This window comes from Gymnogyps californianus, chromosome 2 (assembly GCF_018139145.2).
Source record: "Gymnogyps californianus isolate 813 chromosome 2, ASM1813914v2, whole genome shotgun sequence".
Taxonomy (NCBI): domain Eukaryota; kingdom Metazoa; phylum Chordata; class Aves; order Accipitriformes; family Cathartidae; genus Gymnogyps; species Gymnogyps californianus.
In genome coordinates this window covers 91,415,942-91,439,808 of record NC_059472.1, presented here as the reverse complement: position 1 = coordinate 91,439,808, position 23,867 = coordinate 91,415,942, and the positions used below count along the sequence as shown (strand labels likewise).

Sequence of the window (23,867 nt, the reverse complement as noted above, 5' to 3'; positions counted from 1 at the left end):
CGTGTGAGAAAGCCAATTGAGATGAAAGTCAAAAGCAGGCACATTTTCTTTGAAAAGCTGGGATATTTAAAAAAGATCTTTTGATGAGTGTGCAGGTTTTATAGCAAACTATTTTATTCTCAGGGAGTAATAGCAAAACTTGGCCCCAGACAAAGTAAGAAGTAATCGATTCCAAATGTGTTTGTGGTATGCACTTGCAATGTATCTCTCAGATCTTCCATGGGTAACTTAATGGCCTGGCAGATGACAGAGGAACTGTGAAATCCAGCTAAAGTAGTGTTCATGGTCTATGGGACAATCATAATATACAATAGCAAATATATTTCAGTTATAAAAGCATTTCAGTTATAAAAGCTATTGTTCTGTATTGAAATAATAGAATGGACAAACAGTAAAGAAACCACTCTGACCTCTGTAAAGCACTATGTGATTTTAAAAAAGGGGCAGGGGGGAAATCCCAAAGTCAGTACGACATAATTCTTTAGAACATATATGGAGAAGGCTGTGATCTCTGTTAAGGAGAAGAGGTAGGCTCCTGCACTGCTGTCAAAAGTTTAGACAGTGCAGTTTTCTTTGCCTCAATCTGCTTCCTTTTGTGAAAATAAATGAGCCATAGAAATCTACGCTCTCCTTGCCAAGTACTTGTCGCCAAGGCAGTCTAAGGACTTAAGCAGGACAAGATTGTCGTGGACATGTTATTTTTTGTTAGATCTCTACTCCACAGGTATCTGCCCAGTGGTTTGGTTTGGTTTTTTTGTCTTCCCACAGATAGCCTAACAGATACGTATCTATACTTAAGCACAGAGTAATAATTCTCACTTTTTTTTTGTCAGGCCTACTGCTTCTGTTTCAGCCTTTAAGAAAGCCTAAAAAGCTTGTCTGCTTTTTCTGATGATAGAAGTGCTTCTCACAAAACATTATCCCTACCTATAAAATATGTATTAGTATGTTGATGAAGAAAGGGAGCGGAGAATGAGTCTCCCAAGTGCGTTGTTAATCAAAAATCTCCGCCATCTGGTCAATCAAACACCAGTAATGAGTTGTGTACATGTATTTAACGTAGCTCTTCGTATCTGTTAGTTAATATACAGATCAATGTAGACCAGGTGCTCCTGCCATACTGAAACATCCTGGTGAAATAACAAGGAAAAGAAGGATGGTTTTGCCTCTCACTGAGGCAAGGAACTGTTTACCAGCCAGCCAGGTGCTGGAGAAGACATCCAGCTTCAGAGGGATGCTTCCAGATACTTAAAGCATTAAGACAGTGCTACCATAGCTGAGAAGAATGGTCGAAGATCTCCTTGAGAGGGAGGCAGTAAGGAGGCAGTTTTAGTAGGAAAATTTCAATCTTTCTAGATGCCTTGTCTGGGAGCGTGTCACATGGATACAGCCAGGGGACTGGGCAGCTCAGCTAGTACCTCAACTCCTAGCTCACCCTCCCCTGCTTTCAAAGGGAGAGCAGTTCCCTTTGGGTGGTAAGGGTGAGCAAGCCTTGTGAAACCAGGAGAATATGGTGCTTTTTTTAGTGTAAACTCTCTGGGAGAAGCTCTGTCCTTGGCTGAGTTGTCAGATGGAGGATCCTGAATAATTTCTGTCTTATGAGAGTATCCACTACAGAAAAGGGACGAGTTATGCGCTATGGCCAAAACTGTCAGCCATTTTGTCTGAGCAGACACCAGGTTAGGTCAGTAAGGGCAAGGTGTTTCCAAAGTAACCCTGGCATATATAATTAAGCTTTTCTTTTTCTTTTTTTTTTTTTTAATTACTTACATTTTTATGAATATAGTTCAGCGTGTTGCCTCCTTTGGATGTTATGAATAAATGCTTTTATTAATACTTCACCATAACTTGTCTTAAGAGTGGTGAATAACAACAGGGTGTTTCTCACCCAACAGTTTGGTGTACCAGTGAGCCAAGGCAGTGAACACTTAAACAAGTACCCGCATTCCTTCTTTGGTATCCATTGGCAGAATGGGTCCCCATTTCATTTGTGTAGCTCAGGAGGTGAGGTGGTACCACAGACATCAGGAGAGGCAGAAGTGCTTTCTAGTGCTAGGTGGCCAGAAGAATATCTGGCATATAATAAAATACTGGGAGGTATGCCTGGACCCTGAGAATCACAGGGAGTGTATCACACCTTGCTTTGCTTTCAAGCTTTATGTCCACAAAATAATGGTTATCAGGAGTCCTTCAAAGCTGAAGATGAAAAGGCTGAAGAGAACATGCCAAAAGTGGGCATATGCCAATGATACTAAACTAGGAGGAGCTGTGGACTCCCTTGAGGGTAGAGAGGCCTTACAGAGAGATCTGGATAGGCTAGAGAGCTGGGCAATCACCAACCGTATGAAATTTAACAAGAGCAAGTGCTGGATTCTGAGCAACTGATGTCATCTTCCTGGACTTGTGCAAAGCATTTGACACTGTCCTGGACGACATCCTTGTCTCTAAATTGGAGAGACATGGATTTGATGGATGGACCACTTGGTAGATAAGGAATTGGCTGGATGGTTGCACTCAAAGAGTTACGGTCAACAGCTCGATGTCCAAGTGGAGACCAGTGACGAGTGGGGTTCCTCAGGGGTTGGTACTGGGACCAGCGCTGTTTAACATCTTTGTCGGTGACATGGACAGTGGGATTGAGGGCGCCCTCAGCAAGTTTGCCAACAACACCAAGCTGTGTGGTGCGGTCGACACACTGGAGGGAACGGATGCCATCCAGCGGGACCTTGACACACTTGAGACGTGGGCCCATGAGAACCTCATGAAGTTCAACAAGGCCAAGTGCAAGCTCCTGCACATGGGTCAGGGCAATTCCGAGCACAAATACAAAAGCTGGGTGATGAGTGGATTGAGAGCAGCCCTGCAGAGAAGGACTTGGGGGTGCTGGTTGACGAGAAGCTCAACATGACCCGGCACAGTGCATTTGCAGCCCAGAAAGCCAACCATATCCTAGGCCGCATCAAAAGAAGCGCGACCAGCAGGTTGAGGGAGGTGGTTCTCCCCCTCTACTGCACTCTCGTGAGACCCCACCTGGAGTACTGCGTTCAGCTCTGGGACCCCCAACATAAGAAGGACATGGACGTGTTGAAGCTAGTCCAGAGGAGGGCCACGAAGATGATCAGAGGGCTGGAGCACCTCTCCTATGAAGACAGGCTGAGAGAGTTGGGGTTGTTCAGCCTGGAGAAGAGAAGCCTCTGGGGAGACTTTATAGCAGCCTTCCAGTACCTAAAGGGGGCATACAAGAAAGCCAGAGAGGGACTTTTTACAAGGGCATGCAGTGATAGGACAAGGGGTAATGGCTTTAAACTGAAAGAGGTAGATTTAGATGAGATGTAAGGAAGAAGTTCTTGACTGTGAGGGTGGTGAGGCACTGGAACAGGTTGCCCAGAGAAGCTGTGGATGCCCCCTCCCTGGAAGTGTTCAAGGCCAGGTTGGATGGGGCTTTGAGCAACCTGGTCTAGTGGCAGGTGTCCCTGCCCATGGCAGGGGCATTAGAACTAGATGATCTTTAAGGTCCCTTCCACCCCAAACCATTCTATGATTCTATGATTCTCCACCCAGGACGGGGTAATCCTGGTTATACATACAAATTGGGGGATGAGAGGCTGGAGAGCAGCCCCGTGGAAAGAGATCTGGGGGTTTGGCTTGATGGCAAGTTGAATATGAGTCAACAGTGTGCCCTGGCAGCCAAAAGGGCCAACCGTGTCCTGGGGTGCATCAAGCACAGCATAGCTAGCTGGTCAAGGGAGCTGATTGTCCCACTCTACACTGCACTGATGCAGCCCCACCTCAAGTACTGTGTGCATTTTTGGGTGCCTCAATATAAGAAGGACATCAAACTATTAGAGTGTGTCCAGAGGAGAGGGACCGAGATGGTGAAAGGCCTTGAGGGCAAGACTTATGAGGAGCGGCTGAGGTCACTTGGTTTGTTCAGCTTGGAGAAGAGAAAGCTGAGGGGTGACCTCATCACTGTCTACAACTTCCTCAAGGGAGGCAGCGGAGGGGGAGGTGCCGATCCCCTCTCCTGGAGACCAGCGATAGGACACGAGGAAATGGAATGAAGCTGCATCAGGGGAAGTTCAGATGGGACACTAGGAAAAGGTTCTCTACCGAGAGGGTGGTTGATCACTGGAACAGGCTCCCTAGGGAAGTGGTCACGGCACCAAGCCTGTCAGAGTTCAAGGAGCGTCTGGACGATGGTCTTAGTCATACGGTTTAGTTTTACGGAGTCCTGTGAGGAGCAGGGAGTTGGACTTGATGATCCTTATGGGTCCCTTCCAACTTGAGATATTCTATGATTCTATGAATCTATGTGTCTACACCTAATAAGCTGTTTTCTCACACTGTTTATAGTGAACCTCAGATCTGTGCCACTATTTTCACTCTTTATCCCTTTTTTGTTCAGGGCCACTTTGTGTTCACAGGTGTTTATTTCTATTTCTACTGCACTAGTCTTCCATTGCTGCATATAAGATTTGGCCAGTACATTTAACTTAGTCAAATCTGCCTTCCAAGTGTCCCTCAAGCCTCTCTCCTAAACAACCATGATTCCCCTTCCCTTAATCTGGTTTATCATACATGAATTATGTAAGTGTCCAGACCTGTGTCACAGGCCCAGCTCATCACAAATGGCCTGTATTTTAGGACCTACAAACATATCCAGGAAGCAGCTGCAGTTTTGTCAGTGATCATTTTTCACACCATCACGCTGCAACTATAGAATAAAAATGATCCCAGACGTGTTTTTTATACCTGGTGAATTTGACTTCTGTATAGTGTCCTGGTTCCAGACCTGCACAACAGTTTTGTATGTGTTTAATGCAGAGCTTTGTTTCATGAGTTATACAAAAGCCATGTTTTCTCTCCAAGAAATGGAGTTTCAGGTTCATAATGCACCCACAATAAGCAAAGACATGGAGGATAAGAAGCTCTGCTTTGACAGTGATGAGAAAGGCATGCTGTGCTCTTTCCTAGAGGCCTGTTTTGGTTTTCTGTGCTCAAATGCAAGGCCAGTTGTAAGCAACAGAATCTACCCATGAGCAAGTGAAGAACTGAATCAGAACAGGCCGTCAGCATAGCGTCAACACACAAAAGGTCTTGTATAGTCTGCTTGACATGGGGTCTAGAGTAAGCAAACCCTCCTGCAGTTGGACGGCTACCTGGGACAACTGGCAATGGATTACCCTGTCCAGCACAGCTGTGCAAAGCAGTACAAACAGTTCTGTCACATATCCTTGTTTGACAATGCTTGTCCCAGGAAAGAGGTCAGCTAAGGCTCTGCTGCCCTTTCCTCTGCCAGGCATTTCATTGTGGAGCTGTCCCTAAACCAACAGACTCTTGAGTACCTGAGCCTTGGACACCTGAGAGTATAAAAGGCACTTTTTATCCAAAAGGATACAAAGTCCAGGTCAGCTCATGGACCAAAGCCTCTCATGCAATCACAACAACCTATGCAGAACTTGAGATTTTGTCCTCCTCCTTGTTCCAGTTCTTTTGCTGGTAGGAAGGAGCATGTTAATTGTTTTGTGTTTGTCTTCATTCCATATTGTGAATCCGGAAGTTGTCTTTCAATGAGGGACAGAAGCAACCATTCACAGAGAAATCATTTTACCCAGAGTGATTGCAGCTGACTGTCTAACTGGTTGTCATTGCAGACCTTGGTGCTGTAGCTATCAATGATGGTTTCTCTCTCAGTTGTCCTGTAGGACTGTGTTCTTTCCCCAGTCTGAAGAAAATGAGGTGTCTGGTCAAGCTCCTTCAGACAGGAGCTCATAGCCCACCTGGCACCTTTCTGCAGCAGCGCTGTGCCATTCTGAAGAGACAGACATTGTTGCCTGCAGTGCTGCCTTAATCTCTCACAGACTGTGACAGGAGTATTTGTCATTGCTCTTAATTGTCACTGCGATATCCCATATCAGGTCTTACATTCATTTTAGCCTGACGTGGGCTTACCCTTCATTGTACAGCAGATGATTTCTTAATGCTCCCCCATGGCTATTTGATCTGACATAAGTTGATGTGGCATTTATGGCGTAACTTGCAACGGTCACATCCCACAGGCCAGCAACAGGTTGGATGGGAGTATTTGACCCAGAACTGGAAGACCGTCCTCACTGTGGTTGAACGAGTTTTAGCCTCACCTACATGCAAAGCCTTTCACTTGCTCCCATACATGCCACATATCTTGCTGCTGAAGCAACATACAGGCTGTCTCTGATGATGAAGGTCCCTTCATTCTGACTGACCTTAAATGCAAAAAGAAAGTGTACAAGAGTTGGAAGCAAGGAGAATCCACCAGGCAGGAATATAGGAGCTTTCCCCGTGCATGCAAGGATGGAATTTGAAAAGCAAAAATTCTGCTGGAGGGAAAACTGACAAGGGATGTGAAGGGCAGTAATAAAAGCTTCTTTATGTAGAACAGCAAAAAGAAGACTAAGGAAAAGTCAAGATGATCAGGGAAGATTCCTGATGATTTGAAAAAGTGACTAATTTTCAGAAAGGGAAAGGAGGAGAATTCAGGAGACTACAGGTCTCTGCAGTCACTGAAAAGGTGTAGTGCACTGCTGTAAGGCACTAGGGTGAGTGTTCGTTATCATCTGCGTTAAGAAAGGCACTCAGATTCTGTAAGATATTGCTTAAAATACCATTTATTGCAGCTAACATTAAAAGGAAAAAGAGGATAGTATAGATAATCTTATATTCCCTCAGATGCAGGGAACCCCATGTTGTGCAGCATTGGACAGACAACCAATCAAGGAATGGCATGCAGTGCAGGTCCCATCCATGGAGACAGATGTACACTGACACTTTCGTCTTTAGAGCTCTTGCAGGATTTTCTAAGGAAGAAAACAATTCAGTTCATTTCTACTGTGAAACAAAAGGATGTTCACATGAAAACATGCTGCTTCACTTTACGATAAATACAAGGACACAGGTGGTGCAATCACCCATGCCAAGTGGGAGCTACCTACAGGTTCCTTCCTTCTGATTGGCATGCAAAGTTTACCCTGCAGCCCAGGGGTATGTGCAGCGCAGCACAGGACAGGAAGCCAACCTATACGCTCGGCACAGCACAGGCCTGTGCCTTCTTGTGTCAACTGCTATGTGGATCACTAACTCCTTGATGTACAATTGTATTCGAGTTCGAATCACTACAGAAGGCTTCAAAGCAAAGCCTCCTGGGAGCATTTCGAGACACAAGAAGGAGTAAAACATAATGGGAAAAGCCAGCACAGATTTACCAAGGGCAAATCTCTCCTGACCAACCTCATTGTCTTCTAGGATGGGATGGCTTGTTCTATAAACAAGGGGAGAGCAGAGGATATTGTACACCCTGACTTGAGCAAGGCCTTCAGAATGATCTCCCAGAATATCCTTGTAGTCAGATTGGAGAGCTATAGACTGAGTAAGCAGACAACATTGTGGGTGGAAAATTAGCCGGACTGCCAGGAGCAGCAGGAGCAGGGCTGCTCCATGAGGACAGTGAGCCGGGCCAAGGGTCACCCCCAGGGTGGGCACCAGCCAGTGCCACACCACAGGATCTGACCACAGGGAGGCAGAACTGAGTGCCAGTAACAGCGTCCATCAACAGCCATGGACACAGCAAGAGAAGAACCGGGGCCAGGGTCCATCTACAGAGCCCAGGGTCAGGGAGCAGTGAGAGGTGGCTGCTCCCTGTGGGACAGGAGACTCACTGACCAGGGCCCAGCCCCATGGTACCTGAGCAAGGGGAGCAGGACAGACCCTGAAATGGTGGCGGGTCCACCAAGTCTTCAGACATAAGGCAATATAGTGACAGGGCAGGTCCAAAACCAAGCTGGGAAGTCAATCCACAAGTGAGGGTCGGGATTAGGTCCAGTAACCACCAGGCACGTCCATAGTGACAGAGCAGGGTCAAAGTCAAGCCAGGAAATCAGTCTGCAAGTTGGGATCGAGGGCCCGTGGCCGAGCAGGGCAGGACTATGGGGAGCTGGAGATCAGCCCTGATGTGGTGTCGCTGGGGCAGGGGCTCATGGCCCTGGAGCAGGTAACATAGGGTCCTGGGCTGTGGGCAGGTGGAGGAGGCCCCATGGGAGGTCAGGGCCAGCGAGGGCTGTTAGCGCCCTCAGGGCTCAGACACAGCAGCCTCCCCTCTGAGGAAGGTGTGTCCTCACTCCTCACAGAGACTTGGGCTCAGGAGGGACTTGCTTTAGAGTGACTCAGTGGCTGTGGGGTGTTAGTGGGCTGTTTCAGGGGGCATAGAGCCACGGCAGGCACAGTGGATTGGAAAGGGACATGGCATGAGATGTCGGGGGCTAAGTGAGGGGGTCAGGCCACTCCAACAGGCCCTGGAGGCTGGTTGGGCACAAGCCAGGGGGGAAGGAGGCTCCGGCTGGGTGGAAGGGAGTTCACTCAGGAGCCTGGGTCTGAGTAACAGGTGAGTGCTGTGTGGAGATCAGGAAGTTTTGTAAGGACAAGGCCCTGCATGACCAGAGACTGGGCTCCTCGCTGCTCGGCAAAGGGCTCAAGGAGGCCTGAGCTCACTGTCAGGGAGCAGCAAGGGCCAGCTTCTCCCCAAGGAAAGACAAACCAGGAGGCAAGGGGGATCCCACAGCCAGCAGGGCAGGAGCCTCACCAACCAGGACTCAGTCCCACAGGACCCGAGCAGAGCAGGCCCAGAGATCACGGACAGTTCCAACCAAGAGTCCAGATCATAAGGCAATGTCATGGCTATGAGGCAGGTCCAAAGACAAACCACAAAGTCAATTCACACATCAGAGCTAGGCTCAGGTCCAGTGATCACAAGGCAGGGCCAAGGTCACACTAGGAGTCCTTGGCCAGTCATGGGCACAGCTGTGTTTGAACTGGAGACTGATACACCTCTGATGTAGCACAGGGAGGGACTGAAGGTCCAGGGAATAGCTTAGAGCTCCTGGGTCCATAGGTGTGGGTAGAGGCTCCAGGCGTGGCTGCTCAGGAGCCCTGTCACCCACTTATGAGCAAAAGAGATGGGCCTGGAGACAGGGCTACAAGGCTTGGGTCTGAAATCCATCAGGAGGCAGGCCTGGAAACAGGCACCTACAGCGTGCTTCAGGCAGGGACTGAAGTGCCAAGGCTCAGCTGAAATGGGCTTCTGTTGTGGGCAACAGTCTTGACTTGGGAAGTTTCACATAATTTCTTGCTGATTAACATAAAATTCTTGTTGTTGATTCAGGTATTGACAAAAACCAATGTAACAAACTATGAAACAGACACTTACACCTTTCATCCCACTTTCCCACACTCAACTTCAGTCCAAAAACCCTCCTTCTCCGCTTCCTAGTTTCAGCTCTCTTGTTACACTCAGTGCTTCCCAGTCCCTTTGGTGAAGCAGCAGGCAATGCAAGAGGTTGGGGTCGGTGTATAACTGTTTCTATCTGCCAGTTGTTGCTGCTCACTTTTTTCCTGTCTGCTCCATGGGCTGCAGTTCCACAGGGATGTCCTTGCTCCAGTGTCGGTCACCTGCAGGCTGCAGTCCCTCTGGGGTGTCACTGCCCTGGCATGGGTTGCCTGTGTCTGCAGTCCCTCAGAGGTGCCACCTCTGGCATGGAGCACCTCCTCCCAAGAGTGTGCCTTCAGCTGTGCTCTCAATAACATCTCCTTCCACGTCTCCTCTGTTTTGTTTCTCCAAACACATCTCTCACATTTCTCCTGCCACCCTTTCTTAATTATGCTTAAGCAGAGGTGCCATATGCTCCTCTGACTGTCTGAAGATTTGGCATACAATGAGTTCTTTTCATTCATTACAGGGCCAGCTGCAACTGGCTGTGACTGGCGGAAGACAGTTCATGTCCTTCTCTCACAAAGACCACCCCTAGTACCAAAATGGTGCCAGTGCCCAATACAGGCTCCTGGGCCCATGCACAGAGGGTGTGGGGGAAAATCTCCTGCTGAGGCTGGTCATGCCGTCAGGGTCCTAACATTGGCTGTTTTCAGTCCTGGGACTTCAATAGCTGGTAGTATTTTCTATGTATTTATTACCTCTCAATGGATTTCTTTTCCATGGTTTTGTCCAGTCTCCCTTTAAAATCATGTAAAATTTTATCATCTCCAGCATCCTTTGACCATGAGGTCCATCATTCAGCTACCTGTTTGTTGTCAGCTACCTCTATGTGGTTTTTTTAACTGCTTTCTACTAACTTCTTTTAATACTCTTAATTTCCTGTGTCAGAAGAAATACTGAATAGTCAATATCTCTGTCATTGTCTCCATATCATACAGGACTTCAGAAACCTCTGCTCTTGAGAACATCATCCCTCTCTTAGGAGTTTGGCTGCTTGGGCTCAGGCACATCTGAAACAACTGCCCAGCCTTGAATCAGAGCACTGTTTGTGATAGAGCTGTGAGATGCCTTCGTGGGGGTCTACATCCCCCTCACTTGAGAGAAGAATTTAAACTGAGTCTCGTGATTGTGGTCCTTGCTACTTGCATGCCTGTGCCTGGCCATGAACCTCACCGAGATGGACCCTGTAATGCACCACAGCAAGTGTTCGTTTTGGACACTAGTAAGAAACTGATTAAAATGCAATTTATTGGAGATAACATGAGAGGGGAAAAGGAGATAGCATAGATAATTTCATGTCCCTTCAGATGGTGGGAACCTCAAGCTGTGCAGCATTGGATAGATCTTTATTCAGGGCACAGCACACTGTGCCTATCCCATGCATGCAGAGGTTCACTGGTGGTGTGATCTTTAGAGCTTTTATAGGTATGTTCTTAGAAGTAAACAACTCTGTTTATCATTTCTACTGTCGAAGAAAAATATATTTATATAGAAACATGCTGCTTCACTTCAAGATAAAGACAAGGATGTGCCGGCAGCTTCATCACCAGGTGCCAGTTTGGGACCATCTACAAGCTCCTCCATCATGACTAGCAGGCAAAGTTTATCTATCTCGCAGCCACATGATATGTTCAGCATAGTATAGGCCTGGAGGCCAAGCGATATGGTCAGCATAACATAGCACAGCACAGCACACACCTGTGCCTGATCAGGTCAATTTTTATGTGGGTCACTAACTCCTTGATGTACAACAGTCTTCAGGTTAGGACCACGACAGACTCTGACGTGTGGACTTAACCTCCAGGCATGATATTTGACCTACCTCATCGCTACAGACTTGCTTGGGAATCACTGGACTGTAGCAGTACTATTGGGAACTGTAGCATTGAACACCTTATGGGGGAGGCCCCTGCCCTGCTGGGCCTTGCTGTCACCTGCTGGCCTGGGTCCCCTTCCTTTGCTGAGCAGCCTGATCCTTGACGCTCCTTGACAATCCCCTCTCTGCTATCTCTTTTCCAGATTGAAGAATCTTAACTCACTAGCCACAAGAAACAGAAAACTGAGCCACTGCTCTGTGTCAAAGCCTTCCCAATGGATATGTAGCTTTCAGTTTGATTCCGCATGCTGTGCTTTCTCAAATATCATCTGGGAGCCCAGGACAGCTTCTCCCCTAGAGTCCAGGAGGTTCTCTGAGTGCTCTTCCTCTGGTGACTATGATTAGAGCATACTGCCTGCAAATTCTTGTGCCTTCGGCCATGGATTTGGTTTGCTTAGGAGAAGGCAGGTCTTTCTTGCAAGTCAAATGTGCAGAGAAGTGTGGAATGGTCTCAGACAATTATATTCCCCAAAGGGCAGAGAAGATATGTCAGCTCCAACCCTTCCCCAAATGACATGAGAAGGAAAGGCACACTTAGTCCACAGAGCACTTCTAATGCTGTCCTATGCAGCATTAAAAAGAATGTGATTGCATGTGGCTGTTTTTGTTCCACAGACCCCTAGCAGTACTGTGTATCCAAAACTACACAACACATAGTGAAAATGGAGGGTAGTGGCTGGACAGATGGCAATTTATTGACATACCAACTTCAGTCATGCTGCCAAGGAACAAAAAGGACTATTGGACAATACCTAGACTTCGTGGGAACTGGGATTCATGTTTTTAAACTCTTGCTGGACTTCAGAGCTCAGAAGCAGCACGCAGTGTTTGCTCCCCTCATGGCTGCTCTTCCCTCATCCCTTTGTAACACCCTCCACGCTGCTCTTTGCAGAATTGCTTCCCATGGGGGCTGCAGCAGCCACATTCACCATGGCAGTGCCTTTACAGCACGTCCTGCTGGCCCAGACCAGCGATGCACAGGCACAGTTCTGTGCCCAGCCATTGATACGGGGGTATGGATTTTATTCAACTTTGCTGAATCTGCACTTTTACCTCTCATTTTAGCCTCTATGGAGGACGTTTTCTCCTTCATAAACCAAATAGCTCTATCCCTTCTACAGTATTTGACTGTGATATTATTTTTTCACTCAGGACACAAACATCTTAAAATGCCTCTGGACTTTCACCACATAATATTTCTGTCTTTTTCTTAAAAAATTACTGGGTTCCAAGCACAGTGCCACTGGTCTACATTTTCAGTATATCGATCAGAATCATATGCTTGCACAAAAATTAAAATAAGAACAAAACCGGAACCTACATTAAGCTCCCAAACCTAGTTTTCAACAGATGTCTGTCTTTCAGAAGACTGATAGACATCACTTCGTATCCCTAGTGACACCTAATGGCCCAATTTAAAACGAGTCAAATAGTTCTGTTTCACAGTGAGGACATTAGGTGGACTCTCTGCCTTCAAAAACCTCTCTCGTGTGTAGTTTTAGGAAGCCACTTACCATTTCAGCCTGGTGAAACCATTTTCTCCATTTCTTTGCTTTAAAATAATCATCAAGCAAAAGAATGATTAAGCAAGAGAATAGCTTTTTTTTCCTTTAAGTTATGTAATAAATACTTCCATAATAATTGTTGATAGTTTTATTGTCAATGTAACCAGAAAGTGCAGAGTGACAGACATGCTTATTTCAGTTTAATAACAGTTTTATAATTGTTTAATAACCTTACACACACTGCTCCTTAGGACACTATTTTACAAATCCTCCCCTTTTTTTTTTTTTTAGTTGCAGCAAAACTCTGTTGACTGCTTTTGGCTATAAGGGAAACAGAACATAATGTACACAGTAAACCTTGAAATGTCGTATCTCTTGAAATACTTTTTTGCTTGAATACTTGTGTTAACCATAGCTAATCCTTATGACTGTCTTGGGAAGACCAGTATTTGCAGTTCTCCCATAGACTTCATAGCAGGTATGAAAATGTGTTTCCCTGCTGCCAGCATCGTAATTTCAAGTTATATTTAATGCTGACTTTGCAAATGGTTGAGGCAGCTCCAAATAGTGCAATGTGTCTCCTTTTTAAAGCACTTTTTAAGCACTGATACTGTAATTTGCAGTTCTGCCTGTGTATTGCAGCAGAAGGTAGATTGCTTAACTCAGCAATTAACACTAATAATCTTTTTAATTGGATAAACTGTAACCTAAAGAACCTTCCCTCTAAAGACTGTGAAATAGGAAATAACATCTCTAGAAGATTATTGCATCAAAAAGCAATAAGAAAGAATTCCTTATGTGATTCTTGTGGGTATTAGAGAGCTGAAGCAGTCCACCTTTTAGGACAAACACTCTTCTCATGTTTTTGAAGTTATATCTCTTAGGCATCACCTTGATATATTTAGTGAGGACACTTAGAGGAAATCTTTTAAAACTATCTGGAAATACAATAGCAAATTCAAAAAAATTAGTTATTTGATATGCCATGTGGAGATAAGCTCAAGGTAAGAATAGGAGCTGTAGGATTTACCTTGTTTAAGCTCAAAATTTAAAAAAAAAATTCTTAAGCTGTTTAATGACTTCATATATGGGTACATTCTGGTTTTGAAAATAGGATCTAAATCCTAATATAAACCCCTTCTGTCAATAATCACTACCTACTATATCATATGTTTCAGGTTGTGTGGTGTGGTAACCCAGAATAGGTAATGACGTGTTTAGTTTGCAATGCTTTTATTAGAATAAATAGAAGGACCACTAATTAACATTCACAAAATCAATGATATGTCACTGGAATGAAGATGGGAAATTGTATCAGTCAGGAAGTTGTTGTATTTGGAGATGATGATTTATGAAGAAAAGGTAGACTTTCTGTGTGCTCCCTCAGAACAAGAGACACAACCTTATAGTATGTGCAGCACAAAGAAGCCCAAATGCATTCCTGTAAGAAGAATGCTTTGCTGAAATTTAGAATTTCATCTGCAAGTTGTCCAGGCATCAGTTCAAGGATGGTTGCCCAGCAAGTTCAACAGAAAGGAACAGGATTATTCTGAAAGCTGTGTTTATTTCACAGAACTCCTATAGAGAAACCAGATTCTCAATAGCAGTGGCAGGATTTCTCAGAAAAATCAAAACACTGGCCCTGTCTCTCAAGTTATTCAATGATGATGCAAAATATTCCTAAGCTACCTCCTGAAATTCTCATTCAGTCCTGGATATAAGTCCTGAATACAAGTTGTGTGAGCAGAAATACCTGATCCTAAAGATCTGAAAAGTCACACGCTTCTTCAAGAATATCTCCCTAGATATTGAAGGCTTTCCACTTGGAGAAAATATTGAAGAGATGAGATTAAACTACAATGTTACAGTAAAGGGGGTCTGTTTCTGAGGGGAAGGCAAGCATTATTTCCAGCTCGCTCTTTCTTTAGGGGGAACAATATCTACCAAAGAAGAGGATGCTGTTGGTTGGGTTGTGTTTGATCAAGAAAAGGAAAGGGTGGTCAGCCCTAAACTCTTCCAACTCAGAGGAATGTTTGATGTCTCCCATCACACCCGCTGAGCCAGCCGTCTCGGTGCCCTCTTCATTGACTTCCATGTACGCCTCATGGATGGCCTCAGATATCTTCAGGCTCTCTGCTGAAGAGATGCCAGACAGATTGGCCGAAGGGCTGAACAGGTCGGTCATACCCAGGGCCATTAAGACAGATGTGAGGTTATATTTTTCCTCAATCTTCATGCGCGGGAGGTACACTTTCACTCTCTTCTTTTCCATCACATTGGGACTGGTCCAGTCTGTAAGTTTTTCAAAGCTGATTTTGTTCTCAAGCTGCAAAGAGAGGCAGGGAATCAAATGCCTGAGACAAGAGTGCAATGGCCTTAACAGCTGTGTTTATACCACTTGTTACTTTTTTTTTCTATTTACTTTGTGTACACAATAGAACTGACACTTAATCTTAAATGTATTTGTTTATGCTGTATGCTTCCTCCTGACTACAGCCTATATCTCATCTGTCTTGATGAAGTTCTCCAAAACTTTGTCATCTGAAAATTTCTTCATCAGATCAAGGCTTTTTTTGTGAAAATACAGTTCTTGAAAACATCAAATCAAATTGGTGCCAAAACTGTTCCTCCTGAAACATATTTAATTGGTCCCTTCCCTCATCTTAGTTCCTTTCTAATGCTACTTTTCCCATTTTCCTTTTAGTCAGCTCTTGGAATGCTTTCCTCATCACTTCCGTTATTTATTTCACCTTGGAAAAACTCTTCTTATTTAGCAAACCATTGAGTGCTCTCCTGGAAGACTGAAATCACTTGAAATGAAAAAAAATCCTGCTAGCATGTCTGTTTCTGGTACCTGATGGAGATCGATGCATATAGCAACATCCTCTTCCGCAGGGCTACAGCAGCACTATGCTCCTTTACCTTTGTTTTATTAGATGGAGTCCAGGGCTCTCCTAAGAGGCCAGTCTCTGCCTGAGCACCTGGTAGCACCTGGGGGGCTTTTGTGCTCCCCTTCCTGCCCAGCACAGCCATGGCGTGGGCAACTGGGATGTAAATGGACAGCAAAAGGTCTGATGGCAGCCAAGTCCCACTGAAATGGTAACTCTTCTGCTTCCCCTGCCAGGGCCATACCTGCTCCAGGCCAGAGACGTCATCAGGCAACAGCACCAACATGCTCAGCTCTCCGCTGGCATATGGAAGCTCCAGGATCTTCATTTTCTCTGCAGCCACCGCTGCCACTTTGAAGGTACTGTTCTGACACATCATTTGCACAGGTCTGCTTTCTTGCTGCAAAAACAGAAATGTGAGACGACGTGACCGGGGAGCAATTTTTTCTTTAGGCAGGCAAGTGTACAAGCCCTTTGAAAGGGTCAGGACTCAATGTTCAAGCAAGTTGCCTTTGAAGAAGAGCTGTGTCTCCATTTTTCTCTCTTGCCTGCTGGTGTGCCCTGGGAGACTGGTCAGACACAGCTCTTGCAAACGCTCCTTGGCCTTAGGCCCAGGTGCTGACAGTGAGGGTCCCAGCTAAATCACCCAACCTGTGACAGCAACAGGTTTTATGTGTAACACCCAGCCTGCTGGCTGTGTGAGCCAACAGCTGTCCTGGCCAGAAGTTGTATCTGTGCCCTCCTACCTCTGTCACGTTGAAAGGCACTTCCTGAGTGTGTTCTTCTTTAAACGCTGTCTTCCATATCCCTTTGAAGTAAATGGCATTAACAAGGATCAGCGCAGTATCGAGATCAACAGAGCCTGGTTCAAGGAAATCTTGGATCTGTCCTTTAAGAAAGAAGCAGGGCAGAGAGTGGTAAGATACACCTCCTCTGGTGTGTACGAATGCCTGCAATGAAGGGCATGGGGGTAGGGGGTGCCGCTTTGTGGAGTTTTATTTCCATAGCAATAAGCAACCAGCTCTTGCTTGACCCACTTTTTCTAGACATTATGAGGAGAGGAAGACAAGGGTATAGATTATGCTACATAGGGGAAAATATCTGCTACCCATTTTTCAGTTCTTACCATTTGTCTCTTTCTCCACCCAGGAATTAATGAGCTGTCTTGCTTCCTCTGTAGCTGTTTTGAAGTTAACTTCTTCCAGCCCTGCTTTGTAGAATTTCTTTGCACACTTTAAGTATTCCTGTAAGCAGAAGGATTGCAGCTGTCAGACTGATGAGAACTTGAAAATGTATGAATGTGAAATGCAAGACTGTGAAATGAAGCAGAATGGTTAAAAGCACAGTGAACTTCTACCCCTGTGTTTGAACATGTCAGTCACAACTGTCTTCCTGTAACTGAATCTTAAAGCTGGACAAGAAAGACTACTTCACATATTTAGGTCAGGCACTTTTTTTTCAGATAGGATTCTAAGTTAAAATTTTGAAATATTTTCTTCATTTTACCAAAACACTTTCAGTTTAACAAACATTTTTAAGGACAGACAATGTTTGTTTCCTTCTCTTTGTGCCCACTTTTTATTTTGAATACTGTGTTCTTACATTCTTAGGTTTCAAAAACAAAGCTTCCATTCACTGGGAAGATTTGATATTTGACTTTGAAAAAATCCAAATTTGACAATTTCAGTCTTCATGCTTTCAAGACATAAAATGTATTTAATTTCCCTTGAAAGTTACATTTTTCATTAAAAGCCATTTTCTGGCAAATGAACAGCAATCTTGATTACTCCCTGTGACTGTTACAACATGGGCATATTTTATGCCGTTATACTTTTGCCTGGCCTCCACCTAACAGCCACAGGAAGGTTCAAACTCGTTCTGAACCAGTTCCCCTCATGGCTCACAACCACCTCTTCATCAACAGACAGTGGGCTATTGGTGGTGGTGCTCCTCTAGGGTGGAGTCACAGGGGCCTTTATGGGGAGTCTCGCTGAAGTCAGGTCACAGTACAACTTACCGGAAGAACGGGGTATGTTTTTTCAATATAGAGTCTGTCAGCTATCTTGAGTGAGTATGTAGCATTTGGCATGGTGATCTCTGAGAGAAGATCCTTGAATGAATTGTGGATGTATTCAGCAGTGCCACACTGAGGTGATGACATGAAAATAAGAAGATACATTGTATTAGCTTCTTACCTGGGAAAGAAGACCCTAAAGGACTGTCCCTATCAGTTAAGAGTCATGGTGCAGTGGAGTCCTCCCCCACAGACATAGGGTTGTCACCTTTGGGACAGCAGGTGCTGTGGTGATGGTGCATTGAACCAACAAGTTCATCCTTCTCAAGATAAGTCCCCTGAAATGTGCTTTTTGTAAGAGTGCAGTTGTGTTCCTGCCACTGAGACTTCTGGGGTCTCCTCTGCCCAGCATCTTCCTGCCCTGCTTTGGAGTCTCTCAGCTGCAAGTCTGACCCTGGCTCCAGGTGCTGAGCCCCTTTCACATGCTGTACCCCAGCAGCACTTGCCTAGGAAGGCACCCTGGTGCCCACAGCATCCTGCCCCACACCGTCACTTGTTCTGGTGCAAGATGTGCAACCTGCCTTCTTTCCCTGCTTTTTAACAAATAGGTGAGCTACACCCTCCTTCCCTCCCTCCGCAGGTCTTCTTGGTTTGAGAGCATTACCATAGTTTTTGACAGGGTCTGAAACTGCCAGGAGGAGAGGCAGAACAGTTCTAGTTTTATTCTGAGAGGAAAATAAGACAGAAAGGGAGATCAAGTTATTTCTCTACCTGGGAGTCAGTAGTGTCTCCAACTCCTGTAACATTATCAAAGTGAAGAACCTGCAAGAGAAAATGCCAGTGGTAGAAATTACAAGCATGACCAAAAATGATGTGAATTTGAGATTTACACATGATGCTTGAGGTAAAGCTGTTGGCTCAGAAAAAAAAAGTGCTAACTAACTGAGAACATAGATGAACTAAAAATTTACAAGTGAGCTTGCAAGTGGTTTATGCCCTCTGTGGCCTTCTTGGAAACTGTAGATACCATTCTTTGCTTAGATGGTCTTTTTTCTAGTGAATGTCTAGAAATTAACTGAGTTACATATTATGTACTGCTAATAATATTCTGTCTTACTCTCTTCCTGGGATTTATCTTTTTTATATATTAAAAAAAAAATCTGATCACATTATCTGGAAGATGTCAGAATTTAGAAAAGAATCATATAATGAAATTTGCTGACTGGTAATCCATTTTGTTATTGTCCTTGAGATATTTTTTTTCCTAAGTAAAAACTAACTGCCCCTTACAGTGAAAATATACATCTTTTTTTAGTGTTTTCTCTAAATAACTCTCGATCCAGTTCTCCATTTTGTGACTTTGGCTTACTTCTTGTGCATTAAAACAGGTGAGAACCTTGTCAGTGGATAATATATTTCAGTGATGTTACTTATAAGGAACAAGCAGCACAAGTAGAGGTCACTTTACACCCATGTAAGTAACTTACCTTCTCCATCTGAGATTGAGTGTTACCTCGTGCTCCCAGATAGACCATGGCCAGCGCTGAAATGATGCTCAGGGGGGAATAGAAGATATTGTCATTGGCATGGTGGACTTTCAGCTCTTTGAACACATCAAAAGAAAACTCTGCATTTGCTGCAGTGATGGAGCCCATTGTGAAATCAGTGTTGTCTAAAGCAAACAGAAAGAGTCTGACTTACTGTGATGAAATATATTAATTGTAATGCAAGAAAGTCAGTGCACTTGAACCCTTGAACTTGGTGCACAGGTTTTTTTCCAGCAAACAATCCAGTGGTGTGGATTTAAAAGGTAGACATGCTTTTGGATTCATGAGCAATCAAAATGCTGGATAGCTACCAGTTATGCGTAGGCTGGTGATTCTTTTATTTGAAACTTGAGTTCTCCTTCTCTGTACATGTATACCATATTGTTGAAAATGTTGCAAAGAATATGAGTTACCTTGAAAGAAGCTCACTAACAGTCTTTTCTCATCTCTTAAGGAAAAACACACACATAGATTTGTTCTCAAAATCTTCATTTTTTTGAGACTCCAAACCAGGTTCTTCACTATAGTTTTTAACATCACTTTTAAGATCAGTTAACAGATCAGCCCTCTAAGATCCAAACTACAGTTAATTCCAGTATACGATGTGCAAGTCTGAAGCAACAGCATAAGTTTTGCTAGATTTACTCTAATTTCGGCCTAGTGTAAATGGAAGCTAGGTTCTTACACCATCTGCTTTATCAGAGGTCTCAAATGTTAGCAACATTACCTTCTTTTTTTTAAATAGGATAATGAAGGTGCAGCAATGGAGACTGCAAATGATTTACCAAATTCATCCAGTTTATGACAAACATCTATAACTCGTACGTTTCATTGAGTGTTGACTCAATTATATCTCACTGTTTTAAAGTGTTCTTTAATTTTTATTATCACCTTTTCCATAAAATGCACCTTTTAATAAGACAGTGCTTGTTTAGCCTTGTGTTTAATTTGCAGAGATCTTCACATCTTCAATATTTAAATATTTTTTCTGCCCTTTTTCTGACTTTCTTGTAAAATTTTCCCTGTAGTTTCAGCACCTAACATTTCATATAACACTGAAAGGAAGGATTTTTTAGTAAAGAAGACAACACAGAGTAGAAAATACAATACTGTGAAGTCTAATGCAGCAGTATAGTGTTTATACCACTTATAACTTCCCACATGTTGACACAAGCAGAGAGAACCTTGCTAGGGTGAAATTTCCCCTAGCTCTTGGGGATCTTCAAGCAGTGCAAACTTCAATTTGTTTCCCTCTGTGGCTGCTAGAGAACAAAATCCAGGACACTGCCATACGTATCACAGTACCTATAGAATCAACACATTCATGTGACAGTCATCTCTTAATGTGGAATAATTTGAACAACAGTGCATCTAGCTGTTCCCCTGCTAGAATTAATGCTCAATCTCTCTCTAAATTGAACCACTTATATAGGTGATATAAGGTAGATTTTTTGATTATTTACCAATTCTGCTAGCTATTATATTTTAGGCTTTAAGCTCCATTTATGGTCTTGGTGAAGAAACATATTCATGAAGCAAATGCTTTTTTTTTTTTTTTTTTTTTTTTGATCTTAGAAAATGTAACTATTAAAGATAACACAGAGCTGCAGTATGCTGGGGTCACCTAAACATGCTGCATTCCTTAATTTCATTCAGAGAATATCTTCCATAAACCCTGCAATTGAGCTTTAGTTGCATCCTCTGGAATGTAAACAAATTCAATTTTGTCTTTTAATTCTAAATGAAAAATTAAAGGGATAGAGGAAGAAGGAAGAAAGGCTGTCATAACATATCACCAGTTTTTCAATGTGGAAGAGTTAGTAAACAAAGCTTTAGTTCATACAAACAAATACTTTGACTTTATGCATGGCAGAATGTGAAACAGTAAAATAATGCAGAACACACATGTGAAGGTGAGATGAGGTTTCTGCAGAAGGCATCCTTTAATCATTTGTTTCTTCAGCTGATATTGAAGGTCATAAACATGAGGTTACATCAATCTTTTTGTAAGTTTTGTAACAGATAATTTTTTTTTTAAATTGCAGATTAGAACTTAAATCATAATCGAAAGAAATGCTTACCTTATCAGCTTCACCTGTGAAGGTAATAGTACAGATTCTCAGCTGTACTTGGGGCAGACTTGCCGAACTCCTTGAAATATATCTTGTGTAATTTTGTGACACGCCCCATGCTGCCTGTTTGATGTTTACCAAATAAAGTGATGGATGGAGCTCAATGTCAGACATGCGCTTTTACTTAGAATAAGCCCATTCTGTCAAAAAAAAAAAAAAAAGCCTGAATGAAAGGATTTTACTCTAAAATCTCCAGAATGGAAGATTCATTCATCATAGCATGTGAAACCTTGCAGAAAAGGAAGGAGCATATTGAAATGGCTGAAGCAAAAATAATGATAAAAACTATTCATTGGAACTTGAATAGTAAGTGTGATTTGGTTATGGCAGCAAATAGTGTGGCATAGCTCATGAAAATAAAAAAAGTGAGAAATTCAGTCTTGCAGAATGTCTCTAAGGAATTTTGAGTTAATTTCCTTATTGTTCCTCTGTAATGAGTACTGACAGGTGAGATCCCTCTCAAAGTCACCATTCTGTGAACTCAAAAAATTTGGTAAGATCAGCATATGCAGGACTGCTTGCTATGGTATGCCCACACTATACTTGTTGCAACTTTTCTCTCTCCCGTTGTTGGGTGGAATACCAGTATCACTAGTCTTTCTTCCCACCAGAATCCATAGCTCTTGGTGAGGAATGGAGAAACTTCTGCTACCAAGGAGCTTGAGAAAGAGCACATCCTTCAAATGTTAGTTGTCAAATTTAATAATATTGAAATAGATTATTCTGCCAAAACTTGTATTTAATTGCCCAGTGCCACTTACAGCCTGCATTGTAAAAGACCACAGACATAGTGTTTCACAGAGTAGTTTTTCATCCTAGAGCAATCTAGCTCAGGGAACTCAGACATAGTCACAGTCTGCGCAGCACATCAGTGGAACAAAAGCTTCAGTGAGCATATTGTGGGAATACAAATTAATTTCAAAAGCAATATTCAGAGCATCTGTATAGAGAAGAATTACAGAGCTGAAGAAGGGTGTGTTGGAGAAAGAGAGGTTGAGCAGAGAAGAATGAGAAGGCTTCTGTTGCTTTTTAAATTCAAGCATCAGGATATTTAGATCCATGTCAGATGCTACCAGAAAAGGATTTGAACTTGCTGCTAAAATTTTGAAGGGTGATTTAAGGTGAGTTGTTCTCTTCCTTTTCCACAGGTCACAGCAGCAGATGCTAGGTTCAAAATGTGCCTTTCATACATACAGAGACCATTCTTACAGATCTTCCACAAGTAACTTCACGGCACATCAGGTGAACAAACCAGCTGAAGAAACTTTCATGGTCTGCAGGAGAGTCATAATATACAATAGCAAGCAGAAAGCAGTCAAATAATTCCTTTGAAATAAAAGAATGAACAGACAATAAAAGAAACTGCTTTGACCTCTCTAAATGCCATGTGATTTTAAAACAGAAATCCAAAGTCAATACACAAAATGCCTCTGAAATTGTCTAAAACAAATTCTGCTTCAGGAGAGAAGAGGTGAACTCTTTAACCCTTTTAGTTGTCTATGCAAGTGGAAAGCCTCTGAATCATCCATACCTTTCTCCCTAATACGGTCCTTATTAGTCCCATTCAGCTGAAGATGCTAGTGCAATAATAACTGTGAAGAGCTCAGTCTGGACTAATGCACTTACTTACATACCACTAATACTTTACATGGCACAGTGTGTAGCCCAGGCTGGTCTGCTACAGTCATTGCTATGCAGCAACAGTGCTTTTGAGGAAAGATCTTCAGGCCTTGCCTCACGTTGGCCTCACCACGAATCTATTGTAAAGAGAATGAGCTATCCTCTCGCAGGAGCGGTATGTAAACTGGTCACCACTGTTGTGAGTCCCGTTTAGCTGAAAATGGTCTCACCATGCTGGTGGAAAGACAGGTCAAATGGGTGAATGTGTCTGTACATGGTGAATACCTTTAATCACACAATTGGGAGTGCTCCCTGAACTGCAAGCTGTTCCTGCAGCTGCTGCCCCTTCTGCCTTTCCTGCTTAAGACTGCTTTGTTTCTGTTCAAACAGGCTTTAACACTCACGGACATGGTCCATTGTTGTATACTTTACAGCTCAGAAGTCAAAGGATTAGCCAATATGTTTTACCCTGTCACTTGAAACTTTTGAGTATGCCTTGAATCTTTTTCCTTGACAATCAAATTGTCTAGCGGTACGCTTCAGCTCACCGTATGTGAGCCACCTTGGCATTTGTGCATCATCTACTTGAATCACATTTGGGTCATCGTAGACAGCCTGTAACTTAGTAGCTACAAAGATGTCCAGTGAGACAGTACAGTTGTTTCATAACAGCCAATTTGCAGCATTAGTGTTGTTAGCAATGGCATGGTTTTCAAAATACTTCTGAGTTGAATATATTCATTAATGAAAGGAATTTTTTGTTTTGCAGTAGAGAAGGGGCGGTACACTACTCCAGAAGCATATTAATACACAACCCAGGTTACTGTTTTTGTTAACATTGCGATTTTTTATTGGTCAAATGAATGATTAATGTAAAGCAAGTTGCAGAAGCAACAAAATCATTCCACAAGTAAAATTCTTGATCATGATCAGCCATCAGTGCAGAATCGTAAGAATATAAGAGGTACTGCATATTCTTGTTGG

At 43.5% G+C, this 23,867-nt stretch overlaps 1 protein-coding gene across 1 annotated transcript; it reads right to left on the bottom strand.

Moving 5' to 3' along the window:
* Window positions 1–14,606: 14,606 nt before the first annotated feature.
* LOC127030001 (ovalbumin-related protein Y-like) lies at window positions 14,607–19,239 on the bottom strand. The gene is made up of 7 exons (XM_050915900.1): window positions 19,072–19,239; window positions 18,356–18,406; window positions 17,588–17,716; window positions 16,697–16,814; window positions 16,317–16,459; window positions 15,815–15,970; window positions 14,607–15,008 (listed from the first exon to the last, which is right to left on the bottom strand). The coding sequence occupies exons 1-7, from the start codon at window positions 19,237–19,239 to the stop codon at window positions 14,607–14,609; spliced, it is 1,167 nt and encodes a 388-aa protein (XP_050771857.1).
* Window positions 19,240–23,867: the final 4,628 nt, after the last annotated feature.